Source organism: Oncorhynchus tshawytscha, linkage group LG23 (genome assembly GCF_018296145.1).
Source record: "Oncorhynchus tshawytscha isolate Ot180627B linkage group LG23, Otsh_v2.0, whole genome shotgun sequence".
In the NCBI taxonomy this organism is placed as follows: Eukaryota; Metazoa; Chordata; class Actinopteri; order Salmoniformes; family Salmonidae; genus Oncorhynchus; species Oncorhynchus tshawytscha.
The window spans coordinates 20,613,553-20,636,360 of NC_056451.1; the positions used below are offsets into that span (position 1 = coordinate 20,613,553).

Sequence of the window (22,808 nt, forward strand, 5' to 3'; positions counted from 1 at the left end):
TAACGTTTGCTTCACATCCTCTGGGACCTCAACTCCTCCAGCTGTGGCTCCCAGCGTCTTCCTCTCAATCTCCATCTGACTCATTCTCTCCCAGGCACCGGTCTTACAGGGTCCTGTGAGCTTCTCCTGGACCAGGTCCCACTCCTGTTCAGCTCTGACTAAGAACAGTGGTTGGTCCCTGTCTCGGAGCTCCGTGACAGTGCAGCACCAGGACAACCTCCCAGAGTCTGAGGTGAGGACCACCAACCCATCGAAGTGTTCAATAGGGTGGTTTTGGCCATCGAGGCTTGGAATTGTCCAAATCCAAATGTTGCGGATTTTAGGGTGCAGGACCATTGGTGATTTGGGGTGCAGGATGATCGGTTGGTTCTCAGTGGGAGGGTTATCTCTCTTATTGTCATCCTCCTCACCTTCCTTAACCTGTTTGCTAACACTACGCTACGCTACCTACTACATAACACTATGAAGTAAGAAACAATCAGATTTTAGGGTAGCACTACATTACAGCACTTTCTCCCGTCTACTGTAATGTAAAGTGATGCTGATTTAGTTGGATGGATAAACATAAGCATAAATAATGACAGACTACTTACCTTGCAGAGATAAAATAAAAAGTATATGCAGACTTGACTTTAAGGCTAATATCACTCGAGTGGTTTTTCCTCTTGAATTGAGTAAGTTTGCCAATGTAGTAAGTTCTTTAGGAATAACATCTGAACCCCGTTCACTTCACTGTTGATCAAGTCAGTCACATGCTGCATCGTAAATACACCACAGATATAGATTTTTTTTCCAGGTGGAGCAAGGTGTGTGTAGTCTGGCTGGCCACGACCCACGGGACAATTCAGCGAGCTAGAGAGGCTGGTGTTAGCAAGACTGCGGTGTGTGAATACAGAGAGACAAACTGGTGACTGTTATTGGAAACACAGGAACTGGCTGCTTTCATCACAAGAATATTACTTGGTATGAAACAAGATTACATTTGTTGTTTGATATTCAGATCATAAGTATAACCATACAAATGCCACTTATTTTACTTTACATGTAACTTTTTAGTGACAGGGGGCAGTATTTGTAAATTCGGATGAATGACGTGCCCAAAGTAAACTGCCTGTTACTCAGGTCCAGAAGCTAGGATATGCATATACTTGGTAGAATTGGATAGAGAACACTCGGAAGTTTCTAAAACTGTTAAAATAATGCCTGTGAGTATAACAGAACTGATATGGCAGAAGAAAACCCGAGGAAAATCCATCCAGGAAGTGGGATTTTTTTGATGTGAGTGGTTTTCCATTGAATGCCTATTGACTATGTAATTGGTTAGGGCCCAGATTGCAGTTTATATGGCGTCCACTAGATGTCAACAGTCTTTAGACATGGTTTCAGGCTTGGTTTCTAAAAACTATGAAGAAAAATACCTTTTGGTCAGGGGACTGGGGAAGCATGCAGTACTGTTTTGCGCACGTGACTGTGTGCGCACCCTTCATTTTTCCTTTCTATTGAATACGCTGTTGTCCGGTTTAAATATGACTGATTATTTCGATAACTGGCACCCTGAGGATTAGTTATAAACATCGTTTGACATGTTTCAACAAACTTTACCGGTACTATTAGGATGTGTTCGTCTTCATGTTTTGACCACCTTTGAGCCAGTGGATTACTAAACACAACGTGCCAACAAATCAGAGTTTTGGGGATATAAAGATGGACTTTATCGAACAAAACAACTATTTATTGTGTAGCTGGGACCCTTCTGATTGCAACCAGATGAAGATCTTCAAAGGTAAGTGATTACTTTTATTGCTATTTCTGACTTTCGTGACTCATCTGCTTGGTTGGAAAATGTTTGTATGCTTTTGTGTGTTGGGCGCTGTCCTCAGATAATCACGTTATGCTTTCGCCGCAAAGCCTTTTTGAAATCTGACAAAGCGGCTGGATTAACAAGAAGTTAATATTTTAATTGATGTATAACACTTTTTTTCCCATGAATGTTTATTTTTACTATTTCTGTAATTTTAATTTGGTGCTCTGCAATTTCAACGGATGTTGTCGAGGTGGGTCACTAGCGGCACGCCTGCACCAAAGAGATTTTAAGACAATAACCTACAAGTTTATTCATAGACCAAATGTAATGTGGAGCCTAACAAAAGCATTATTGTGACATGAAATTACTTTGTAGAGGTTTTTAATCATCCATTCATGAGAAACACCATTCTCAACAATGTAGCCTACTACCTAATGCAATTGTCCTGTATCCTGTTTGAGTGTGAACAGTTAAGAAGATCAATGGCACTTCTCCCCAGCAGATGTCATCATTGCTTTTCATCTCAACCTTCTAATAGTAACACCACTCAGTCCACTGGAATAGTGTATTATTGAGCTATGTCAAATAGGCCTGTTGACAATAAATTCAATGTTGCAAACTACCCAATTAGTCAATATACAGTACACATATACAAAACAATGAAGATGCATGCAAACATACTGTACAAAGATTTGTATTCATTTTTAGGAACTTGGGATCAGGACATGTGCAGACATGCCCCATGACATCATGGAAGTAGATTATATTTAACAGCAAGCTGAGACAGGTGCTGAGCACAGCAGGTGCAACAGAATGACAGGTGTTTGGTCAACAGAAGAAGATGCTCAGGGCCTGACATCACTGCAGGGGAGGTAATGTTTGTTGTGTGTAAAAATAGATAATGTGACGATGGCTCTAACTCTAACAGTCTTTAAACCTGCTAATTTAAGAGACTGCTGTAACCTAAAAAGGTCAAGAATGGTTAAATACCGGTTGCTATAGGTGTAACATTATACAGCCCAGGGGTAGACTGAAGATTGATGGCTTCATGCAGAACTACTCACTCTCTGTCTGGGCCAGATGTAGTCTAGGTTGATCATGAATCCATTTCTTTTGTCATATTTTGTAGTCAATATCTCAGTGTTTCCATTCAAAAGGACCACAATGCAATCTCTTGCTGCGCCAGACTGGTTGGACCACTTCTGTTGCTGCTAGTGTGAATAAGATCAAGCCACTCCCTGGACACATTCCCATGTCTACAATTCATTACATCCAGCCAGACCCTACATTCTCTTGGATCTGTTAGGAACACTTGTACTTGTGTCTGTTATTTCTTCACTGTCTTCTTCTTCTCTGCTCAGGAGCAGTGGGTTTAGAAGGAGCTGACAGAAGGACTGCTACCATGGCTGATGGAAAGGGATTCACCTGTCTTATGGTCATTCTCATCCTGGGGAATATATTTGGAGCTGTAAGAGTGGCAATTGATTTCATTCCTATAGTAGCTGTATTTTGAAAGTATTTTTTTAATCATATGTAATCATATGGTAGACAAATGGTGTGCAGATCTATGGTGTTTACTACAGTACATTCGATTTCTGGTCCTTTTCAGCACTATGCTGTACGGGTTGTTAACACTTTAAATTGTAATGTAGGATCCTGTTATAGTAATGGGTTACAATTTGTTATAACAACTCTTAATAAACCTGTTATTACCTTATTATAGGCAGCAGGTCTTGCCCTTTGTGCTCTGGCCATCTGGGTTGCAGTAGATCAATTCAAGCTCTACCCTATATCTGGTGTGTCGGGGAAAGATGACATCTTTGCCGGGGCCTGGATTGCCATTTTCACAGGCTTTGCCTTCTTCTGCATGTGCGTCTTTGGTATCTTGGCTGCTGCGATGAAGAGCCGTGCCTTAATGCTAACAGTAAGACTAAGGTTACTAAATTCATCACAATTTATTTGGTCACCAAAGTTCTTCATTTGTTCACCTGAAAAAATATAATTCAAGTGGAATATATGGTATGCCTATATCTCTTTCTCTGTTGATCTTTTCAAGTAAAGGAAAATGTTTATTTTGTGATTTTGACAGTATCTGATCCTGATGTTGATCATCTACATATTTGAGTGTGCCTCGTGTATCACTGCAGTCACCCACAGAGACTATGTGAGTACATGGGAAATGGGCACCTTGGGGTACCTTCAGATCTTCACATTGTTTGACCAGCACAATTCTAGAAACACAACTTAAATGTATTCTACTGTTTTGTCTCATCCTCTGCTATGTGCTGTTTGTAGCTGGTTGGAAACAGTAATCTGGTGAAGAAGCAGATGCTGAAGTACTATGCAGCCGACGGTGACTCTGGCAGTCAGATCACACTGACATGGAACAAAGTGATGAAAGAGGTGACTGGTCACCAAATCAAAGGAATCTGTCAGGATAATCTGACTAATCAGAGCCACACCACACATTCCAAACAGATGACTAGCACGAAGACCGACTAAACCTAGGTTATTGTGTGGAATATCTGTTAGGGAAAGGTATCACATTCCACTTACACACAGTCACACACTCACACGCACACACCCTTGGGAGTAGCAGATGAATTTTCAGCTCTGACATGACATAGCATGTCCCTCTCTCTCCATCATCAATGCCAGAGTCACGCTGCGTCTCTGCTGGATGAACAGGTTTGGACAGCACCAATAGTGTGGGAAACACAAGGGATGGGATCAGTTTGCTGCACAGGGACAGAAACAACCACTGCAGGCTGTGTTGATGTAGCTAGGATAAAGAATGTAGAGCTGAGGGTCACAGTAGACAATTGTCACAGTAAACATGTGTATCAGTAACACGTTCTACAAATACTTATACAGTAGCTCGTTCAGTTTGAGTGAAGTGAGTTAAGTCTGTCACAGCATCAGTTTGTCGACTAAACAACTAAACTATTCCTGTTTGATTGAAGAATATTCCTCACCCATCTATTGTTTCTACAACATCCTCTCCTACCCTATTTCAGGTGGAGTGTTGTGGAACGGATGGCCCAGTGGACTGGATAGAGTACAACTCCACCTTCAGGGAGAAGTTTGGTACAGACTACCCCTGGCCCACCCACTGCTGCAAGAGGAAGAACAACTACGAGGTGGTGAATGTGGAGGCCTGTAAGAACGGTCAGAACACCACCATGTTCACTAAGGTGAGAAAACACATTCCCATTGCCTAAAACCTAAGAGATTCTCTGGTTCTCTGATTTGCACTTGAAGGCTCAAGATTTAAGTAGCTCATAACCACAGACGTAGGATCTGATTATACAGTACCTGCCATGAATTATAACTGTACTGTAACTACTAACAGTATGAAAAATATCTGACCCTGTACAGTATCAGTGGTTAGGGGTCATTTATACCTCCCACTTGAAAGTAAGCACATTCTTGAAGCACAAGCACATTGGGGCGACAGGTAGCCTAGTGGTTAGAGCGTTGGACTAGTAACTGAAAGGTTGCAAGATTGAATCCCTGAGCTGACAAGGTAAAAATCTGTCGTTCAACCCCTGAACAGGGCAGTTAACCCACTGTTCCTAGGCCGTCATTGAAAATAAGAATTTGTTCTGAACTGACTTGCCTAGTTAAATAGTGGTAAAATAAATAAAAATGTTGCTCTATCTTTCTACCCAGGGCTGCTTCAACCACATTGAGTCTGTGTTCAGTCGATATACATGGGCTATCAGCTGGTATGGTTTCGCTGTGCTAATGTTTATGGTGAGTTTTCAGCTGGTCTACTTAGGTTGGTAAATAGTTAAGTATTTGTTGCAACAGTTTAATTACCTGAAAATGATTTATCGGACACTTTTGTCCAGTAGAGACATTATCAGAACATAAAGTCTAACAACACTTGCTCTTTCTTGCTGTAAGTCTAACGTTCCCTTGTCTTTATTTGATTCAGTTCTTGCTGTTGATCCTGGCCATGGTGTACTACCTGATGCTGTGAGAAGTCTGGAGGTGATGTCTCTAACCCATGTTTTTGACTTTCTGCTGAAGCCACACCAACCCTCACTTCAGCAACTACAGTGCCTTGCAAAAGTATTCACCCCCTTGGCGTTATTTTGTTGCATTACAAACTGTAATTGAATTTAAATTGATTTTTATTTGGATTTCATGTAATGGACATACACAATATAGTCCAAATTGGTGAAGTGAAATTTAAAAAATTACTTGTTTAAAAAAATGTAAAAGAATTTAAAACGGAAAAGTGGCTCGTGCATATATATTCAACCTCTTTGCTATGAAGCACCTAAATAAGATCTGGTGCTACCAATTACCTTCATAAGTGACATAATTAGTTAAATAAAGTCCACCTATGTGCAATCTAAGTGTCACATGATTGGTCACATGATCTCAGTATATATACACCTGTTCTGAAAGGCCCCAGAGTCTGCAACAGCACTAAGCGAAACCACCAAGCAAGCGGCACTATGAAGATCAAGGAGCTCTCCAAACAGGTCAGGGACAAAGTTGTGGATAAGTACAGATCAGGGTTGGGTTCTAAAAATATATCTGAAACTTCAATCCCACGGAGCACCATTAAATCCATTATTTAAACATTTTAAGAATATGGCACCACAACAAACCTGCCAATAGAGGGCCGCCCACCAAAACTCACGGACCAGGCAAGGAGGGCATTAATCAGAGAGGCAACAAAGAGACCAACGATAACCCTGAAGGAACTGCAAGCGGAGATTGGAGTATATGTCCATAGGACCACTTTAAGCCGTACACTCCACAGAGCTGGGCTTTACGGGAAAAGAGTGGCCAGAAAAAAATAAGCAAACAGGTTTGATGTTCGCCAAATGGCATGTGGGATTCTCCCCAAACATATGGAAGAAGGTACTCTGGTCAGATGAGACTAAAATTGAGGTTTTTGGCCATCAAGGAAAACACTATGTCTGGTGCAAACCCAACACCTCTCATCACCCTGAGAACACCAAAAACACCATGTTTTCCATCGACAGGGACTGGGAAACTGGTCAGAATTGAAGGAATAATGGATGGCGCTAAATAGAGGGAAATTCTTGTTTCAGTCTTCCAGAGAGTTGAGACTGGGACAGAGGTTCACCTTCCAGGAGGACAATGACCCTAAGCATACTGCTAAACCAACACTCGAGTGGTTTAAGGGGAAACATTTAAATGTCTTGGAATGGCCTAGTCAAAGCCCAGACCTCAATCCAATTGAGAATCTGTGGTATGACTTAAAAATTGCTGTACTCCAGCGGAACCCATCCAACTTGAAGGAGCTGGAGCAGTTTTGCCTTGAAGAATGGGCAAAAATTCCAGTGGCTAGATGTGCCAAGCTTATAGAGACATACTCCAAGAGACTTACAGCTGTAATTGCTGCAAAAGGTGTCGCTACAAAGTATTGACTTTTTTTTTGGAGGGGGTGTAGTTATGCACGCTAGAGTTTTCAGTTTTTTTGTTTTATTTCTTGTTTGTTTCACAATAAAAAATATTTTGCATCTTCAAAAGGGTAGGCATGTTGTGTAAATCAAATGATACAAACCCCCCAAAAATCTATTTTAATTCTGGGTTGTAAAGGCAAAAAAAATGGAAAAATGCCAAGGGGGGTGAATACTTTCGCAAGCCACTGTACCTAATTTCTTAAATAACAAATGTCTGTGGGAATGATAACAGAAAAGTGTTTCTGATATATAGACAATGAACACTGTGTAGGGATTCTCCATCTTTTTAGGTAAATGGTCTCAAATTTGTATATTTTATGTTTTTTTTTTATGGTTTATTGCACTGTATATTCTAGATGAACAAATGGTGATTGGCCTGAAAACTTCAATGTCCTAAATGCTTTGGTAATAGGATAGATATATAGTTCTTATCATTAAATGTACAGTACCAGTCAAAAGTTCGGACACACCTACTCATTCCAGGGTGTTTCTGTATTTGGACTATAAGCTACATTGTAGAACAATAGTGAAGACATCAAAACTATGAAATAACACATATGGAGTCGTGTAGAATCTAAAATATATTTTGATTTGTTTAACAAATTTGTTTAACTTTTTTGGTTACAACATTATTCCATGTGCTATTTCATAGTTTTGATGTCTTCACTATTATTCTGCAATGTAGAAAATAGTAAAAATAAAGAAAAACCCTTGAATGAGTAGATGTGTCCAAACTTTTGATTGATACTGTAAGAGAAAATTTATATAAACCTTTGAAGAACATGATTTACATGGCTGTTGTGCATTTCAGATTTGTATACCATTTTCCATTTCTTGTTGAGTTGTGTTATATTATTAACAGAGATCCTTGCTCGGGGATTCTTGAAATTCAGGACAATCCTTGTCTGGGAAGGGAGACTAATTTGTATGGCTGTTTTTATTTTTTCATTATTTAAGCTTAAATATTTATTTGAGGTAATTTTCAAAATATTTTCAATATTATTGATTTCCATGTTGACTGTATGCCAGGAAATGCCCTTGTCCAGAGCAAACTCCCTGAAAGTGTCCCCCAAAAAATTATGGCAAAAATGAAATAACTTAAAGAATCTCATGTAGTTTCCTGACTTACAGTATCTGAAAACTGTGATTCCTAAAAAAATGTGTCAGGAGTTTTGTTCATCTCCATCAGATTTGTCTATCTTTATTAAATGAATCAGAAATGAATGAGCAGGGTCAGCTATACCATGACAACCCTTTCTTCATCTCCTGATTGCATGTAGTGCAACAAGACAACGCATGGTCCTGAAAGTCCTCCACTTTTGATAGATTTAAACAAACAATATTGAAATCACCATGTTCACAACAATAACCTGTCAACTCCATCTCCCTTATAGGATTTATTTTGGTGCGCTATGACCATTCACAGTTGAGCTCACTTAGTTTAGCTCAATGTTGATTGGCTATTATGTAAAAAAAAAAAATATATATATATATATATATATATCTATCAAGGGAGGCCAAATGCTCGCTGGCTTCCCTTGTATTCAATGCTAGGGGCAGCAACAATATATTTTACCAGACAGCATCAAATAGATGGGCTCACATACAGTACAGAGACAGAGGGGCTTTGTTTCACTCACTCGGATGCTTTCCGTGAGATGAGATACATTCAGCCTCTTGCAAATTGAAGGAAAATTATGAAGCACAGAGAGAGAAAGATACATTATATATATTTAAAAAATGTCCATGTTTTGGGGAAGCCTGGCTTCTCTTGGCATCCATGACTACACGCCACTGAGACCAAGCTGAATTTAAGGGCATATAGCCTATTATTTTTCCTCAGTGCAAAATGTGATAATACACAAGCTAGAGAACAGGTGTGTCTGTTTAATGAAAATCTGGTAATATGTGGCCAATGAAATATTTCTGGTTGGTCTCAGGGAATGTAAAACAATAGGTAGACTTACATTTTTCGAAATTTTAAATCATCAAATATGTTGAATGAGCAAATAATGAGCATAGAGCCTGGAGAGCCTCACAAATTTGGCGAAATTACCTTAGGCCTATATCTTTCATTATAAACTGGGTGGTTCGAGCCCTGAATGCTGATTGGCTGACAGACCGTATACCATGGGTATGACAAAACATGTATTTTTACTGTTATAATTACGTTGGTAACCAGTTTATAATTGCAATAAAGGCACCTCGGGGGTTTTTGATATATGGCCAATATAATGACTAAGGGCTGTGTCCAGGCACCCCTTAGTTGCATTGTGCTTAAGAATAGCCCTTAGTCGTGGTATATTAGCCATATACCACACTTCCTAGGGCCTTATTGCTTAAGTCTAATACGGCTATTTACTTACTTTTGTAGCTCTTCATCAGTAACACCCTTTTGTAAGTAGTGAGGACTAACTGTCCTCTCTATGTTTACCTGGAATTCAGCCTGAAAGGATTTGAGAAATGTGATTGGTTGATGATATGCCTATGATATCAACAATGATTGGAGAAGTGTTTATCATCCTATGATATAAATTATGATATATATGATATATATATATATATATATTTTTTTTATTTCAATTTAAAGTTTTGTTAAGTTTTCTTGTTTTTCAATCAACCAACAAAACACATTCCACATTCACAGATGTGACAGGCTTAAAATAAAAAAAATAAGATAATAATACATTTGAAAAAATTAAAAATTAAAATACAATTAAAATTAATGATGAAGTCAGATAAAAACATTTATTTTTCTTAATCTATTTATTTTCCTTGGTGCATATATATATATATATATATATATACATACATACATACATACATACATACATACATACATACATACATACATACATACATACATACATACATACATACATACATACATACATACACACATACATACATACATACATACATACATACATACATACATACATATATATATATACATACATACATACATACATACATACATACATACATACATATACATACATACATACATACATACATATACATACATACATACGTACATACGTACATACATACACACATATACATACATACATACACACACACACACACACACGCACACGTACTCAAAAACTAAATTAAAATAAAAACACAAAAAAAAAAATATAAACACTTGCAGCAGCACTATCAAGGTTCTTATCAGCTATTTCAAGCATTCGCTGAGACGACGGGCCAATAATTCGTTTTTAGGTTTTACAGTACCTTACACAACATGTATCTGCGCATTTCCCTAGTCACCCCGTTCACTCTGTCCAGTTTGAAATATAGTTGAATAGTGGAGACCAGAGTCTATCAAACTTGGGCTGTCTCTTGTGGAGGTCATAAGTGAGCTTTTCAAGAGGAAGAAAGTCAACAATCTGGTCAATCCACATTTTAAATGTAGGAGGGGTATTAAGAGGCCCACAATAGAAGAATACATTTCTTAGCAAAGTATGTAACAGTCATAAGCAAATTTTCTCTGTCAGGATCAAGAACAAAGTCCTGCTGGGCATTAAGAAGATAGATACACAGGGTCATATCAAACTGTACCTCTAGTATTTTCTGTGCAGCAGTATGTACAGAATCTGGCAATCTCTCTACAGCTCCAAAATACATGCATATAGGTTCCACTTTCAGAGGTACATCTTTTACAGTTAGGAGACATATCTGTTTTCATTCTATGGAGTCTCAAAGGGGTATAAAAAAAATTGTACAAAAATGTGTAATTAGATTCTTTCATTTTTACACTGTTAGAGGAGCAGTATACCCTGTCGCAAACCTCCGCCCATAACTCATCACTGATAGTCAGACCAAGGTCCTTTTCCCAGATTCTTTTCAAAGGAGTAAAGGAGGAGCTTCCTTTCTCAGAAAGGAGTCTATAGATGTAAGATATTTTGCCTTTAATGGATTGTGCTGTGACAAGAAGGGTTTCAACTTCATTCAACTGAGTTCTAAACCTCCTCTTGGAGGTAAATGAGGAAATTACATGTCTAATTTGAAGATATTTTTAAAAAATGGGATCTTGGCACATCGAATTCACTGCAGAGCTCTTGAGAGGATTTCAGTGTAGTGGTTTTCTGATGAAATAGGTCTGAAAAGGTCCTGATTCCTAGAGTATGCCAAAGATTAAAGTTGGCATCCCTCAGGGCTTTTGGCAAGTCTGGGTTGCCTACTATAGGCGAGTGAGAACATATTTGGGAGGAAATGCCCAGGTATTTCTTACAGTCCCTCCACGCTAGTAAGGTGCTGTAAATCACAAAGGTTTTGGCTATGTTGCCCACTTCACTAAAGTTATTAATGAATATAATTGAGCTTAAGGGCAATGAACCACAGGATTGGGCTTCTATCTGAATCCACGTTGACTCGTCTGTTTGTGATCCATGTTAGCATGTTGCAGATTTGGGCAGACCAGTAGTACAATGATATATATTTTTTAATAAGGGCAACGTAACTGCAAGAGAGTTTGGGAAGTCTGACTGAAAAAGGGACAAATCAAACTTTATAATTTTTTTTTGTGGTGTTTAATTAAATTTGATCAAATGCGTGACATGATTGCGGGACGCGGTACAGAGGGCCAAAACGCAGGACTGTCCTGTACAATCAGGGACATGTGGTCACCCTACTTATAGATTAAGATAGAATATGAGTTATGGTTCAAATATGTTCATTTTAATTAGGTTTAAGAGTCATAAAATAACTGAGGAAAAACTAAATTGCTGTTAAGTATACCACTTGAAGGTTGAAGAAAAATCCCATAAAACATCAACTCCGTCAGATTTATGTCTAATGTCAACTCTGCCAGGTTGCTGAAAGATTTGATAGAACAGTTATGTTTTTATTGGGGAATTTCTAATGAATTATTTTCCATTATTTAGAAAATGTTTGTATTGAACTTAAAAATGTCTGTTTTAAGTATCTGTACTCCATTAGAGGCATTTCAACTGTCACTAATGGGTAACAACCTTAAGATCGATACTTTTGTCAATATTCTGAATAAATATTAATATGCTTAAACTGTTGAAGTATTTGTATTGATATACCTAAGTGATACTTTGAATAAATGTTTTATGTTCTGCATCTATAGAAACATGCCCAAATGCTAACAAAATTAGCCCTGAAGCATTATATAGTGCAATAAATAAATAAAAAGTTGGGAGATTTGAATAACGTATTTGAATAATCTCATGTTAGAATGAAACAAGCAAGGCCTTTAAACACTTGTTGGACAATACATGTAAAAAATAAAATGCCTTTTATGGTGTCTGACTGAGTTGACATGAATTCAGTTTATTGCATTTAAAAATATATATATTTTTACAAATGGTTGATCCTTTACAGTATTTAAAAAATATATTATTTGTGAAAAAGTTGAGATTGTTCTGTCTTTCAAGAATCTCTGAGCTACAGTTCCTTGCAAAATTATTCAGACCCCTTGGATTTCTTCACCTTTTGTGCTACAAAATGGGATTAAAATGTATTTAATTGTCATTTTTTTGTCAACAATCTACACAACATATTCTGTACTGTCACAGTGGAAGAAAAAGTGTATATATTTTTTTTGATTAACAAAATATAAATAACTGCTCTCTGATTAAATATATGTTAGAAACTCCTTTGGCATTGATTACAGCCGTAAGTCTTATTGGGTAAGTCTCTAAGAGCTTAGTACAAACCTTGATTGTACAATAATTACACATTCTTTTAAAAATTATTCTAGCTCTGTCAAGTTGGTTGTTTATCATTGCTAAACATTCCTTTTTAAGTCTTGCCCTAGACTTTCAAGACGATTTAAGTTAAAACGGTAACTAGGCCACTCAGGAACATTCAATGTCGTCTTGGTAAGCAACTCCAATCTATATATGGCTTTGTGTTTTAGGTTATTGTCCTACTGAAAGGTGAATTTGTCTCCCAGTGTCTGTTTTAAAGCAGACTGAATCAGGGTTTCCTCTATGATTTTGCCTGTGCTTAGCCATATTCTGTTTCTAAAAATAAATAAAAATCCCTTGCCAGTGACAAGAATACCCATAACATGATGAGCCCACCACCATACTTGAAAATATGAAGAGTGGTACTCCGTGATGTTTGGATTTGCCCAAAACATAACTCTTCGTATTCAGGACAAAGTTAATTTCTTTGCCAAATGTTTTACAGTTTTACTTTAGTGCCTTATTGCAAACAGGATGCATGTTTTGGAATAGTTTTGTTCCGTATAGGCTTCCTTTTCACTCTTTAATTTAGGTTAGTATTGTTGAGTAATAACTACAATGTTGATCTATCCTCAGTTTTCTCCAGTCGCAGCCATTAAACACTGTTTTAAAGTCTCCATTTAAAAAGTCTCCACTGTTTTAAAGTCACCATCGGCCTCATGGTGAAATCTCTGAACAGTTTCCTTCCTCTCCGGCAACTGAGTTAGGAAGGACGCCTCTATCTTTGGATAATGTATCAATACACCCAGTCACGGCAAAGCGTAATTAATAAAACATTTTTTTTATCCGTCTACCAAATCATTGCCCTCCTTTACGAGGCATTGGAAAACCTCACTGGTCTTTGTGGTTGAATCGGTGTTTGAAATTCACTGCTTAACTGAGGGACCTTACAGATAATTGTATATGTGGGGTACAGAGATGAGGTAGTCATTCAAAAATCATGTTAAACTCTATTATTGCACACAGAGTGAGTCCATGCAACTTTTGTGACTTGTTTAGCAAATGTTTACTCCTGAACTTATTTAGGGTTGCCATAACAAAGGGGGTGAATACTTATTGACTCAAACATTTCAGCTTTTCATTTTTGATTCATTTGTAAACATTTCTAAAAACATAATTCTACTTTGACATTATGGGGTAGTGTTTAGGCCAGTGACACAAAATCTACATTTCAACCATTTTAAATTAACATCAAAATGTGGAAAAAGGGGTGTGAATACTTTGAAGTCAGAGGAAGGGTTAATCATTCAAAAATCATGTCAATCCCTATTATTTCACACAGAGTGAGTCCATATAACTTGTGATTTGTTAAGCCAAATTGCACTCCTGAAATCATTAGGATTTCCTGAACAAAGATTCTGAATACTTAGGCCACAACTACATTTTAGTTATGAATTTTGTATTGATCTTTAAAATATATAAATTTTTCTTCCACTGTAAGAGCATTTTGTGTAGATTTGTACAAAAAAGACAATTAAATCCATTTTAATCACACTTTATAACACAATAGAAATCCACCATGTCTGAATACTTTGCTAGGCACAGCATAACTGTTGTACTCAAATTATCCTAAATGGTCTAATCTTTCATTTGGAAATTGTAATTATAGATTTTTTACAGTATATGACAAAAAAGGATGACAAAATATTTTAATTGCGCAATAGGAGGTATTGTTTTCTGGTTTTACCAGTATTTGCTGTCTGGGTGTGCCAAAAGCAAAAACGTGGAGAACTCCCTGCTCTGTGTTTTGTGTATGGACATGGCACACCTATAGAATACGTCACACTCAAACCTTTTAGTTTCGGTCTAATTTTATGAATCCTCATCAAAAAGTAGGATTGCCATTTGGTCAGGATGTACAACCAACTTCAGGTGATGTCATCACAGGTATAGGCAAGAGACAAACAACTCCACAAACACACCCTGTACATTGAAGATAGCCCCACTGTTCACATTTCATTTGAAGAAATATCAGGACAAGGGACCAAAGACAACAAAATGGTGTCTCCTGGTATAAAGAATAACTGTTTGAACTGTTTAACTGTTTGTCATCTATGCAGCTGAAGGTTAATGTTACCTTGGTTTTGTGCTATTCTACTCTCTGGGTTACAGCCAGAATGCAGAACCAGTTTAGTTTCAATCAAACAATGGGTAGAAGGTGAAATCCCAAGGCTGCATAATGGTAAAGTAAATATATGGATGAAGAATACATTTCATTTAAAATTGCTGATGAAACTACAACGGTCTTAATCTTCAAAATGTCCATTGTATGTTTATACATTTAAATTCTTATTTTAGTATTCTATTCCATGACAAAATCTGTATTTTAAGAAAAAAAACTACTACAAATGGTTTAATCTTTGATGTAACCATCAGGTTTTTAATTCACACCTTGGAAAATATTACAAAATAAGATGAACTGCCTTTTGCCAAGTGCTATAAGGCTGAAAGGGATCGTATTGGACTGAAAATTCAGGTTACACCCAAACACACACATAGGTAGTATAGCCATTTTAAGTCTTTCCAACTTGTATGGGACTTCAATGTACTTGGTCACTGCATAGATATAAAAAGAGAAGAGCGAGGGAGGGATGCATGCTTGCTCACACAACAGGACCATACACTCACACACATACAGTAACAGAACACATGCGTTTACACAAACAATTATCCTTCAAAAAGCCCAAGTCCAGAGTCATTAGGGAGTTCAATGAAAAATGTGCAATTTTCTTTCATCTAATCTAAGGAGTTTAGGGACAAAGAGTACCAGGTCCTGTATGCTGCCTTGTACCGTCATAGTAAAGAGCTATAGTGCACGTGGCAAGATACCATTCACAATGTTTCCAGCCCGGACCTAAAGAGAGAAAGTTACCGCCTTAACATGCTTTATGGAACCAAATGATTGTTCATCAAAAAGGCACATTGAACAAAACCCCAAAAGTACATCTTAGAAGTGGCACCGTGAGGAATACGGACACCATATTTCACATTCTTACCCCCGTTACAAAACAGCTCTTCCTTCCCGTTCACTTCATTACAGTGGTATCACAGCATTACAACACAGTTGAGGAAACACCCCTGAAAAGATGTATAGTTCCCAATGTTCAATGGACAGCACTGCTAAGCTAAACTAGCCTAAAACAACCGTGTCCTTTGTTTCGCTCTCCTATAATACAACTCCACTGGGACATTTGTCTATCTGCGATGGAAAAGTATCCACAAAGACATTAGTGAGACATATCAACGACTGGGAAAGGATTGAACCAGTTTTGTAACTGACACAGTCATAGCGACATTATTGAAGTGATAAACATGTGCATGCGCACACAGTTTAATATAGTGGAAGTCTGTGCAAAACCCATTACAGTACAGGTAATGATCTACCAAGATGAAGTGTCTCCCCCTGCTGTCCAATACCAGTATTGCAGCCATAACGTCAGAATGGGGGAGACATGAATTAAGACATGGTGGTGTGTTAATGGAATGATATTAACACATACAGTATGTGGTTTCTGCCTCTACTGAATCACCACATCTTTAGTAATGTGTTGTACGTGTCAGGTATATGTTGCATAGGGGCAGGCAGTGAGTACAACTCCCAAAATGGAGTTAAGGACATGTGGGGTGCTTCTGTTGTATTCAACCAATGGATACAGAAAAACAACAGAGGACCAGTGTGAGTGGTATTGTATTATCAGCACAGTACATTGCTTTGGATAAAAGTATCTGTTAGGCTTTTTAACATGTACAAAAACATCCTTCAAGGATAAGTACATTAGATAAGACGCACAGTACAAACTTTCTGCAGTCAGTCAGACAGACAGAGACACACACACACACACAGCATTCAGAATGACAGCACAAACTAGTGTAGTACCACTAATCCTAAAATGACAAAGCACGGTCTGTAAAAACACTTTCCCTAAAACAGAAGGCAATGTTTTCTTTCAGTTTTTCATTTGATGAATTATGTGCTTTTTAGCTCACCATGAGAGACCCTCGTCAGAGTAGACATGCGTACATACCTTCACACACACTCACATTCTGTCCAGGGATAAAAATTAAAACAATCAAATTCTACTTGGGTCGTTCCACTAAATAAGTGCCCTTTGCATCCCTTTGATATTTTAAGTACAAAATTTAACAGCGTTATATTTGATGAAGTGCCCTTTAATATAGACCACATGGAGATTTCAATAAATATGTTTTTTTTATATGAATAAAGACTTACTAAATTGCCAAAATTCTGCATTTGATGTCTCTCTGTGACTTCCAAGAAGATTAACATTTCTCCATCATTGTAAAGTCCTAGTTATTTTGTTGCTTTGACAGTCATTTCTGAAGATTTTTATTCATTTAAAATGCGATTAGTCATTCAGTTTAAAGAAAAAAATAAACCTTTCCCTAATTTTAAGCTCAACCCGGTTCTGAGAACTTTTAATATGGTGAAACTTTTTAAATAATATTCATTTTTAATAAAAACACATTGAACATCTATTAGTCCAAATAATTGAGTAAGAGCAGGTGAGCTGGTTCTTCTGAAAACATTTCTGGAGTTTTGCAGTGGAAAACTGAGCACAACACATCAACCCGGTTAACCATAGATGCCCAGGCTCGACATTTTAGAAGAATTCTATTGTTTTGTGAAGCTTACATTCAATTTCCCCTCCCTGCTGCACACAACAAGCTCTGCCACAAGGGGATTTATGGCTGATTTAAGATAAAATCGTCAAGCTTGTTACTTTACTTGGCACTTACTATTAGTACATTTTTTTTACATTCAAACTCGAGATGGGAAAATGTGTATTTTAAATTAAGTTGAACATGTACTCTTTATGATAGAATGTCTAAAAGTAGGTGAAATCAACAAACAATATACAGATCAAAAGGCACCGAATTGGTGGAACGACAGACTTATTTCAATGCATTCCTTACATGCATTCCTCGAAACAGAATATAAAATAAATATAACATGTAAAATCAAGCTTCTGAAAACCACTAAACCAAATCAGCAGCATTTGAGGTTCTTTTTTTTTTAAAGGAGAAAGACTGCGGATATTTCCCTGTGTAGTCCTCTCTCAGTACCACAACCTTGTAAAAAACAACAAGGCAAACCCAATCAAACCACTGTGCAGAACACCAAATCATCTGTTCAAAAGTACAGCAGCCAGGGTTTTTTCTACATAGAAAAGTCTTGGGTGGGCTGCCTAAGTGCTTTTCTGGGCTGCTTATGTAAAAAATAAAAAGGACTATATATTATGATTATATACAGTACCAGTCAACAGTTTGGACACATCTACTCATTCAAGGGTTTTTCTTTATTTTTACTGTTTTCTACATTATAGAATAATAGTTAAGACATCCAAACTATGAAATAACACATATGGAATCATGTAGTAACCAAAAAGGTGTTAAACAAATCAAAACATATTTTATATTTGAGATTCTTCAAAGTAGCAACCCTTTGCCTTGATGACAGCTTTGCAGTGTCTTGGCATTCTATCAACCAGCTTCATGAGGTAGTCACCTGGAATGTATTTCAATTAACAGTTAATTAAACTGGCTCTCGTGAGGACCGCCACAGGAACGGAAGACCCAGAATTACCTCTGCTGCAGAGGATAAGTTCATTAGAGTCAACTGCATCTCAGATTGCAGCCCAAATAAATGCTACACAGAGTTCAAGTAACAGACAAATCTCAACATCAACTGTTCAGAGTAGACTGCGTGAATCAGGCCTTCATGGTCGAATTGCTGCAAAGAAACCACTACTAAAGGACACCAATAAGAAAAAGGGACTTGCTTGGGCCAAGAAACACGAGCAATGGACATTAGACCAGTGGAAATCTGTCCTTTGGTCTGATGAGTCCAAATGGGAGATTTTTGGTTCCAACCGCCATGTCTTTGTGAGATGCAGAATAAAGTGAATAGATGATCTCCACGTGTGGTTTCCACAGTGAAGCATGGAGGAGGGCGTGTGATGGTGTGGGGGTGCGTTGCTGGTGACACTGTCAGTGATTTATTTAGAATTCAAGGTACACTTAACCAGCATTGCTACCACAGCATTCTGCAGCGATACGCCATCCCACCTGGTTTGCGCTAAGACTATCCTTTGTTTTTCAACAGGACAATGACCCAACACACCTCCAGGCTGTGTAAGAGCTATTTGACCAAGAAGCAGAGTGATGGAGTGATGCATCAGACCTGGTCTCCACAATCACCTGACCTCAACCCAATTGAGATGGTTTGGGATGATTTGGACCGCAGAGTGAAGGAAAAGCAGCCAACAAGTGCTCAGCATGTTGGAATTCCTTCAAGACAGTTGAAAAGGCATTCCAGGTGAAGCTGGTTGAGAGAATGCCAAGAGTGTGCAAAGCTGTCATCAAGGCAAAGGGTGGCTACTTTGAAGAATCTAAAATCTGTTTAACACTTTTTTGGTTCCTACATGATTCTATGTGTTATTTCATATTTTTGATGTCTTCACTATTATTCCACAATGTAGAAAATAAGAAAAACCCTTGCTTGAGTAGCTGTATCAAAACCTTTGACTGGTACTGTATGTATACATATTTATTATATAATAAATAATTGTCGGGATAAAACGTTTTCAGTGTAAACTTAAATTACTAAAAAGAGATGTTAATTATGTAGAAAGACAATGGACCTATATATTTTTTTTTAATAAGATCATCTTTGAGAACTAACCATAACTAAAATAAAAGCTAGACACAGGGAGAATCTACAATTCATAAAATGATGCATTCAGGAGTTTTTGTCATGGCATGGGGCCCCCAGATGTTTTTGTCATGGCATGGGGCCACAATAGTTTTTTTGAATTGGAGAAAATGTGCTTTAAAACTGCTACATTCTGTCACTGCGGCCAACAGAAGGGCCTCTAAAATGATTGCTCGGCCACCGCACCATTGGCCACGCCCACCACCTAAGCACATTTTGATCCAGAAAAGACCCTGGCAGCCATTTGCCTTTCTTTCTCAACACTCACAACAACAGTCTGCTCTGGAATGTTTTCAAATCTAAGCCACTTTTCAGTTCATCTCTTTGATCTCTTCTTCCTCATGGGTCCAGTGGTTGCAGGTGTGAAATGGTGATAGGCCCAGGGAATGTTCAAACAGGAAACTGGACTTTATGTCTAGCTACCCCAGAATGCCTTGCCCGTGGTCCCATTTCTAAATATGACTGGTTGTCTCACGCTTCCAGGAAGGCTTTCTATCATCCTGTTCCCTTTCTCTGTGGACCATGAGAGTTTTACATGGTCTCTTCCTAGCTCTTTCTCTCTCTTTCACATTCAGTCTGATAGGGTACCGTGTGTAAAAGTCTACTTTGTGCTCCTCCTCAGCAGTAGCTGCGTGTCTGACCCTCAGTATGGATGGTCCAGTTGGGTGATGGTCCAGGTAAGCTGCCCTGCCGTGCCAGCCCTCTCTGGTTCCTCAGACCCTGCGGCCGCAGCACCGGCTCGTGGACCACATCTCTGCGGGGGGGAGGGTTGGGGTATTGGCCCAGCATCGGGCCAGGATGGAATGGGTATTGGCTGTACTGGGGGCCTCCTGGCTGGCCGGGGTAGGGCCTGGGGGCTCCCAGCGTCAGGTTGGAGAAGGCTGCAGACGGGGAGTCTGAGGGCTCCAAGAGGGGCTGGCTGGGGTAGCCGGAGGAGCAGGGGTCCTGGGGGCTGTGGATGGGGGCTCTTGATAGTGCTGCTGAGGGGGGTAGGGGTTAGCGCCAGAGCGCTGGTGCTCTCCCAGGGGCCCAGGGGTAAAGTCTTGGGTCCGGTAGTATTTGAGCACCTGATCGCCTGAGGGCATGACGTCAAAGGCCTGCCTGTACTGGCCCCCCGGCGAGGACCTCCGGAGCGGGTCTTGGCGTTGGAAGCCCCCTGCCCCGGCCCTCTGAGGAGCCCTGATCAGTGAGGGGCCCGGGGTGTAGACATTATAGGCAGGCGGGGGCTGGTTGTGCTGCTGGCTGGGGTAGGGGTTGGCAGGGTGCTCCATGGCAGGGGAGGAGCTGGTGGAGGCAGAGGAGGAGGTGACTGTGGAGGGACCCTCAGCCCTCTCCTCCTCAGCCAGCTTCTCTATCAGCAGGGAGGCGATCTCCTTCCCCGACAGGCCCGGGATGGGCTCCGTACTACAGCTGGAGCTCTGGGGGTCTGAGCGGCTGCGGCAGTGGATCCCTGTCGATGTAGAGGCTGTGGGAGCTGGGAGGAAGTCGCTCTCCTGGATGCTCCCTGGGGTCGTTGCAGCTGAGTCGTTGTGGGCGGCTGGGCTGTCTGGAGTGGAGAGGGTAAGGCTAACGCTGGTGGAGCCTCCCTGGTCAGGGGCCAGGCAGGGGGAGGATTGTCTCTGGTCCTCTGGGGCAGGGGGGTCATTTGGTGTGGCAAGAGGTTCAGAATCCTGTGTAGAGTCTCCATCCAGGTCTGTGCTGGTCCAGTTCTTCGTGTTTTGGGCCCCAGTAGAGGGGCTGGGGAAAGGGAAGTTGACGTAGATGGGCTCAGACATGTCCTTGGAGGTTGGTCTGTGGGCCTGGGGAGGGGAGGGCTGGGATGGCTGACCCTGGAGAGAGATGCCCTGGGGAGGCTGGCTCAGACTCAGAGGAGCCTCCTCTGGCTTACGATAGCACACCTTCCCGTTTTCAAAATAGGGGTGTAGCTGGGAGGAGGTGAGGTCTGTGGAGGCTGACCTGTTGGAGCGGTGGAGGTTGTGTTGGTGCTGGTAGAGCGCCAGGGGAACCATGGAGGAGGAGGGGAGGGGGTGCATCTCACTACGGGCCAGCCGGACTGAGGAGGAGGTCTGGCGCTGGGGCCGGGGGTGAGAGGGGTGATGGTGGTGGGTGGAGCCGTCCTGCGAGTGGGAGTGTCCGTGGAAGAATGAGTGGGACTGGGAGTGGGCAGCTGCCCAAGCCCGCGTGGCTTCTTTGGACCAGAGCTGGGGCCCCCTCTCCCCTCTGGGTCCACCCTGGTTGTGGTGGAGAGGCTGGGGTTGGTGTTGGTGATGCCCCCGGGAGATGTGCCTTTTGTTGGCCTCTGGGTGGGGGGCCGGGCGGAAGTTACCCTCCAGGTCCAGCCTCATGTTCTGGTAGCTGTGGCGGGCATAGCTGAGGGGGCCCTGCGGGTTCTCAGGACCGGCGATCTCGTAGTAGAAGTTCTCCATCTTTCCCTGGTCCTCTGAGGTGGAGGAGAGGGGAACGGGCCGGATCTGGGTCTGCTGAGGGGGCTGCTGACCCGGGGATGGTTGGCTGGCTGCCCTGGCTGCGTGGTAGCGGGCGAGGTAGTCTGGAGCTCCACTCAGACGCTCTGAGAAGGCCCTGGCCAGAGGAGGGTTCCCCTGCTGACCAAAGATCCGCCTGATGCGCCCTGAGTCCAGGGAGCGACGCATCTCATTCTGGGCCAGTGGTGCTCTGTGGGGACGCTTCAGATCTAGGGGCTTAGGGGGTACTTTGGGGCGGGTGGGCTGGAAGGCACGGACCTGAGTCAGAGGGGACTCTGACTTGGAGTGCAGGAGCTGGGGGTGGGCTGAGGACGGCTTGGACTGGGTGGAGGTTGATTTCTGTTGGAGGTGAGGGGCAGAGAACTGGCGTGAGTAGGCTGGGGGCTTCCTCTGAGACTGGGACTCAGTGGGGCTAGGTCTCTCCCCAGACTGGCCTGGTTTGGGGGGCTGTGACTGGGGCAGCTGCTTCTGGTTCTTGTAGATGGGGCTGGGGGTCTGGTCGTCTCCAGAGGCACTCCCACCAGACAGCTCCGAGTTGGACGCCACAGATTCAGATGTCTCAGAGGATAGGGTCTCCGTATCCTGCAATAAAAAATAAAAAAAGTATAGCTTTTT

The 22,808-nt window shown here is 40.6% G+C and overlaps 2 protein-coding genes across 7 annotated transcripts in view; one reads left to right on the forward strand and one right to left on the reverse strand.

The window, feature by feature from the left end:
• Window positions 1–2,600: 2,600 nt before the first annotated feature.
• upk1a (uroplakin 1a) lies at window positions 2,601–6,166 on the forward strand. Of its 2 annotated transcripts, none has more exons than XM_024414059.2 (8): window positions 2,601–2,676; window positions 3,166–3,272; window positions 3,528–3,728; window positions 3,894–3,968; window positions 4,100–4,207; window positions 4,822–4,998; window positions 5,477–5,560; window positions 5,745–6,166. In XM_024414059.2, the coding sequence occupies exons 2-8, from the start codon at window positions 3,207–3,209 to the stop codon at window positions 5,787–5,789; spliced, it is 756 nt and encodes a 251-aa protein (XP_024269827.2). In that variant the 5' UTR covers window positions 2,601–2,676; window positions 3,166–3,206; the 3' UTR covers window positions 5,790–6,166. The 2 variants fall into 2 exon arrangements, with proteins under 2 accessions (XP_024269827.2, XP_042160777.1); XM_042304843.1 differs by lacking the exon at window positions 2,601–2,676 and adding an exon at window positions 2,838–2,895.
• Window positions 6,167–22,635: 16,469 nt separating this feature from the next.
• LOC112245899 (Rho GTPase activating protein 33) overlaps window positions 22,636–22,808 on the reverse strand; it is a 36,014-nt gene continuing 35,841 nt past the window's right edge. For 4 of the 5 annotated variants that reach the window (XM_024414076.2, XM_042304844.1, XM_042304846.1 and 1 more), the window contains one exon: window positions 22,636–22,775. The gene's annotated coding sequence lies outside the window, so the exon portion shown is untranslated. The remainder of the gene's footprint in view (window positions 22,776–22,808) is intronic. The other variant, XM_024414075.2, reaches the window with a different exon arrangement.